We start from the raw sequence: 5,258 nt of genomic DNA, 5'->3' as shown, positions 1-5,258 counted from the left end.
TACCCTAGAACTTAAAGTACAATTAAAGCAAGAAAGGAAGAAAAAGGAAATTAAATGGAATTTGCTAAAAAAAAAAAAGGTGACAGTAGTACCATTTTAGTTGGCCTGAATGTTTTCAAGCCTTGAAATAAATCTTGACTAAGTGAAGAAAAAAGGTGGACATTACTAACATCCTTAGAATTCCTAAAGCATTAAACAGAATGATGAGGCCACACTGTAATGACTCAGCCCAGGAGGAGCTGAGAAACTCCCTACTTTCTCTTGCTTATTTTCTTCCAATCTAAATCAATAGGCATATTAGGATATCTCCCATGACCCTTCCTGGGAGACAGAATTAAACATTTTAACTTAAAAGAGTCTCTGATGTGATGTCAGTGTTCCTCTGACAGTGGAAGAGTTAAGAGAAATCTGTGACTCTTTTCTCTCTGGTGAAAACATGAATGATCTACATGAGGACAAACCTGCAGACTGGGCTTACTAGCATCACATTCTGAGGGCAGATACAATTTTTATGTTGTTATATAATTAAAATGATTGCAGAAATTTTTAACCATTGATGACAAAAACGCTTAAGTTAATTAAACTTACAATTCAACTAGTCCACTCCAGTATCCACCTAATGCCACAGTGAACACAGCAATTACAAAAATAACCACCATAGTATAATCAAAGTCAGGCCACGATGGAGAATACATTTTCACAGTAATGTTATTTCCCAGAATCTGAAAGGCAAAATAACAGTTAAACACAGGAATAACTTTTTTCTCTACTATAGTCATAACAGCAATAGTCTACATTTCACTCTGCAATGGACATTATACATCAGACAGTCAAGAAGGCTAGAATTATTGTCTGATGACATGATATATTCTCTAGTCAAAAGTATGATGATATGCTTTGGTTTATAAAATCTCTAAAGTGTAGTGTTCTACATAGTCATATTTTGTTCAGGAATTTAAAGTTAAGATAAATGACATGACAAGAGACTTTTAAAGAACTGAAAACAAACATCCTTTCTAAAGTTTAGGCTTTGAGACACTTTGTGCCAAATGAGAGATGAGTATTTTCCAAAGAAAAACTTGATAGGCCTTATAGCTTCTTGTTGGCAAATGGAGCAAATATAGCACTCAAAATTAAACATCAGTGATTAAAAATAAAGAGATATAGTATTTATAAACTTTATCTAATATGTAATTGCTAATTTACCTGGTTTGCATCTTTAAAGTCTTTGTGGCTTATAAATGCAATCAGTATTTTCACATCAGGAAATTCAGATCTGTTACCTGAGGGAGGAAACTAAAAGAAAAAAAAATTATGAAAACTTATTTACTACTAATATATTATAGAATAAAATACTATTCCACTAAATATCAATATTACAGCTTTCTTTATAAGACAAAAATGTCAGGTATTCTTTCTTAATATTCTGTAAGTTCTCAAAATTGAATCCTTTTAACATGAACTTAAACTGATAAATGCTATAATATAGAGAGCATTTATGATATATATTATGTATGTGTAATACATATATACCTATGTATGAATATATATAGCTATATATGAATATATATATGAATATATATATATATATATTTGTTTCTAACAAAGTCTTATCTGCTCTAGGAATAGAAAAACTGAAAAGCTTTCCAAGCAAATGCCTATGAGATCTTGATTATTTATTTACAAAGAATCTTGCCATCAGATTATTCAAAACTCAGCCTCTAAACCACACACAAAGACGTTAATTCCATTTTTGTGAAATTTCACATCATGAACTCAAAATAAGTTATGATCGTTTTTATAACTTACTAGGACACTGTTATTGACAACTAACATTGCTTCAGCACCTCCTTTCTGTGCAATTCTGGCTTTTTCAAAAAAATGGCAGCTTCCCCATGGAACCACAACTGCTTTGCTCTTTATGCCAACAGAAGGAATATCAGAAAGGTTGCATAGTGGTGTGGAAGTCAGATTCATCAAACTAACGGAAGTCTGAAAATAAGAAATGTCTTCTTAACATGATGAAAATCATATTTCATCCTAAATGCATTCAGTTATAAATACTGCATTCAGTTATCAATATTGGTTTAAGACAATATCGTTTGAATTAGAAATATTTAGGCTTAGAATTAAGTATTTTAAAATTCCCTATTTTTCTAGAGAGAAAAATACTTGAGAAAAATCAATAAAATTATTATTTATTAGCAACTATACATTACAATGGTTTCACACAATAAAACATAATTATCACTCATTTTCACTTCTTCAATATTTTTTCTTTTTTCTTTTTAAATAGAGACAGGGTGTCACTATGCTGACCAGATTGGTCTTGACCACTTGGTCTCAAACAATCCTCCCATCTTGACATCCCAAAGTGCTAAGATTACAGGTATTAGCCATTGTACCCAGCCATCTTCACTTTTTTTTTTTTTTTTTTTTTAAAGAGACAAAGTATTGCTCTGTCGCCCAGGCTGGAGTGCAGTGGCACAATCTCAGCTCACTGTAAGCTCCGCCTTCTGGGTTCACACCATTCTCCTGCCTCAGCCTCCTGAGTAGCTGGGACTACAGGCACCCATAACCACACCCGGCTAATTTTTGTATTTTTAGTAGAGACGGGATTTCACCGTGTTAGCCAGGATGGTCTCAATCTCCTGATCTCGCGATCCGCCCACCTCGGCCTCCTAAATTGCTGGGATTACAGGCGTGAGCCACCGCACCCAGCCTCCTTCTTCACTATTTTTATGTTTATGAATAGTAACTGTGATTTACTTACTGCATTTTCTAGGGTACTTGGAAGAGTTGTCCAATAAGGGTTATAAAGCATGCAGTAGTCCTTGGTTGTGCCATTTCCAGACGCATGCAAGATTGCTTCCTGAGCAGCTGTCTAGAAGACAAACAGTAACTTTCAAACTGGCAATGATATGGCTTGCCAACAACTAAGGATTTTAATAAAGCTATTTATATGCAGGGTTGATCACATTTCCTTGAGAGGGACGGTATTCCATGAATTTGTTTCTTCTTGTTTGAGGAAATAAAAAGGAGGGTTAGGAATATTAAAACCATATACAATTGCCCAGCACAGTTTCTTTAAGGAAGATACGCCACTTTCTGAAGGGAGTAACAATTATGATTCTTGTTATAAGGGCCGTACTCCAGGAAGAATTCTTGCTATGATGTAATTTCAATACTCCCTTCACAGCTGGAAACTTTCCAATCTCCTATGAATTATTACTTCATTGTTTTTATATATATATATGTTTTTTTTTTTTTTTTTGAGACAGAGTCTTGCTCTGTCACCCAGACTGGAGTGCAGTAGCACAATTTTGGCTCACTGCAACCTCCACCTCCCACGTTCAAGCGATTCTCCTGCCTCAGCCTCCCAAGTAGCTGGTACTATAGGGGTGTGTCACCATGTCCAACTAATTTTTATATTTTTGGCAGAGACGGGGTTTCACCATGTTGGTCAGGCTGGTCTCGAACTCCTGACCTCCCAAAGTGCTGGGATTATAGGCGTGAACCACTGCACCCGGCCATTGTTTATATTCTATAAAATGACATGTACTCAAAATCCATCCGTCTTACCTTCCACATTCTACTAGGAACTAGGGTACAAAGGAAAAAAGCACATTATCATTTCTAAGTGCTATCTTTGGAAGAGAACCAGCTGGGACTTGAAGTAAATTATTCTTGCTCATGTTTTCAAAATTCTGCAACTGCCTATTCAAAAAGACCAATCCAGAATTTAAAGTACAGAAAAAGAAAAGCTTTGTCTCATTTCCCACTACCTGGAAAGAAAAGCCAAGAGGTAAGACGTGATTGGAAAGAGTAACTATAGTACATGGGAGGAGAGGAGAACATAAAATGAAGAAATACCCAAAAATATTTAGAATATACATCACAATAGATTTAGAGTTCACATCACAATTTCCTTAAAACTTGGCTCAATACAAATCCTTCTCTCCTCCTCTGTGCAAATCTTTTTCTAAAGCCATAAGGAAGGAAAAAGAAAGAATGCTTGGCAAATGTTGATGATGTACTAAGCTTCCGCCACTAAAGCACATTATTAGATTGAATCACATGACATTGCTGATATTTCACGATTTTTAATCTACAAAACTGGTAGTTTCATATAAGTCAACGTAAATTTCTAATGAGTATAGAAATATTCTAATCCCATGCTCTGTTACCTAAAATGTCCCTTGAACGTTTTGGATTAGAGGGTTTATGGCATACTTGGGGCTTCATAGCTTATGGATCTAAGCAAGTATAGAGAATTCATAAAGCATGCCATCAAATTACATCGAATTAGGTAAGGAAATAAGATGTTAAAAAGAGAAATGTAGTTTTCATTCAGCTATATACTTGATGGCTATGAATGGATTCTGACAGCAGAGCTGAACTAGTGTTACATTCTTATGATATAACAAACTACATGCTAGGTTACTTTCATACGTTTTTTCTGATTCAGTGTCACTGTTTTACAAAGAAGGGCTCTGAGACTCAGACAAGTCACTAACATAACCTACCTAAGGTCATACAGTAAAATAATTTACAATTTTTTTTTTTTTTTTTTTTTTTTTTGAGACAGAGTCTCGCTCTGTCGCCCAGGCTGGAGTGCAGTGGCGCGATCTCGGCTCACTGCAAGCTCCGCCTCCCAGGTTGACGTCATTCTCCTGCGTCGGCCTCCCGAGTAGCTGGGACTACAGGCGCCCGCCACCACACTCGGCTAATTTTTTGTATTTTTTAGTAGAGACGGGGAATAATTTACAATTCTAACTAAAGAAGGTAATCCTGCAGATAAACATGAAGGTTGCTTAAACATTTTTGGAAAGAATGCTTCATAAGTGAATTCGGTACTTCTTACTGCATCCAACAAAATAAAACATTAACATCATGATTTCCTGCGCTAGTGATGCTGACTTTGACGATCTGGTTAAGGTGGTAACTGTAGGATTTCTCTAGTGTAAAGACATGTTTTTCCCTTTATGTTTGATGAGTAAGTAATCTATGGCACCATGTGAACAGCCCAACAGCTTCTCACCAGGATATTCGCCTCCATGATGATCCTTGCCTAAATTTAATTTCCCATATCATACTGGGGATTACAAAATGGTGAATTTTTAAAATATTGTCATTCCTTCTACCCTTAATGGCTAGTATCTTTTTTTTTTTTTTTTTTGAGACAGAGTTTCGCTCTTGTTGCCCAGGCTGGAGTGCAATGGCATCATTTATTTGGGTATTTTCCTTTCTATGCCTGT

The 5,258-nt window shown here is 35.6% G+C and overlaps 1 protein-coding gene across 1 annotated transcript in view; it reads right to left on the bottom strand.

Moving 5' to 3' along the window:
* SPPL2A (signal peptide peptidase like 2A) overlaps positions 1 to 5,258 on the bottom strand; it is a 78,336-nt gene that overhangs the window by 45,439 nt on the left and 27,639 nt on the right. Inside the window, exons 2-5 of the mRNA XM_011995752.1 lie at positions 2,774 to 2,884; positions 1,810 to 1,992; positions 1,207 to 1,296; positions 589 to 722 (exon numbers count right to left, since the gene is read on the bottom strand). Of these exons, the coding sequence (XP_011851142.1) occupies positions 589 to 722; positions 1,207 to 1,296; positions 1,810 to 1,992; positions 2,774 to 2,824 (458 nt within the window). The 5' untranslated portion in view covers positions 2,825 to 2,884. The remainder of the gene's footprint in view (positions 1 to 588; positions 723 to 1,206; positions 1,297 to 1,809; positions 1,993 to 2,773; positions 2,885 to 5,258) is intronic.

Source organism: Mandrillus leucophaeus, unplaced genomic scaffold (genome assembly GCF_000951045.1).
Source record: "Mandrillus leucophaeus isolate KB7577 unplaced genomic scaffold, Mleu.le_1.0 Scaffold497, whole genome shotgun sequence".
Taxonomy (NCBI): domain Eukaryota; kingdom Metazoa; phylum Chordata; class Mammalia; order Primates; family Cercopithecidae; genus Mandrillus; species Mandrillus leucophaeus.
The sequence above is the reverse complement of the archived record's forward strand: the minus strand, read 5'-3'. Positions and strand labels throughout refer to the sequence as shown.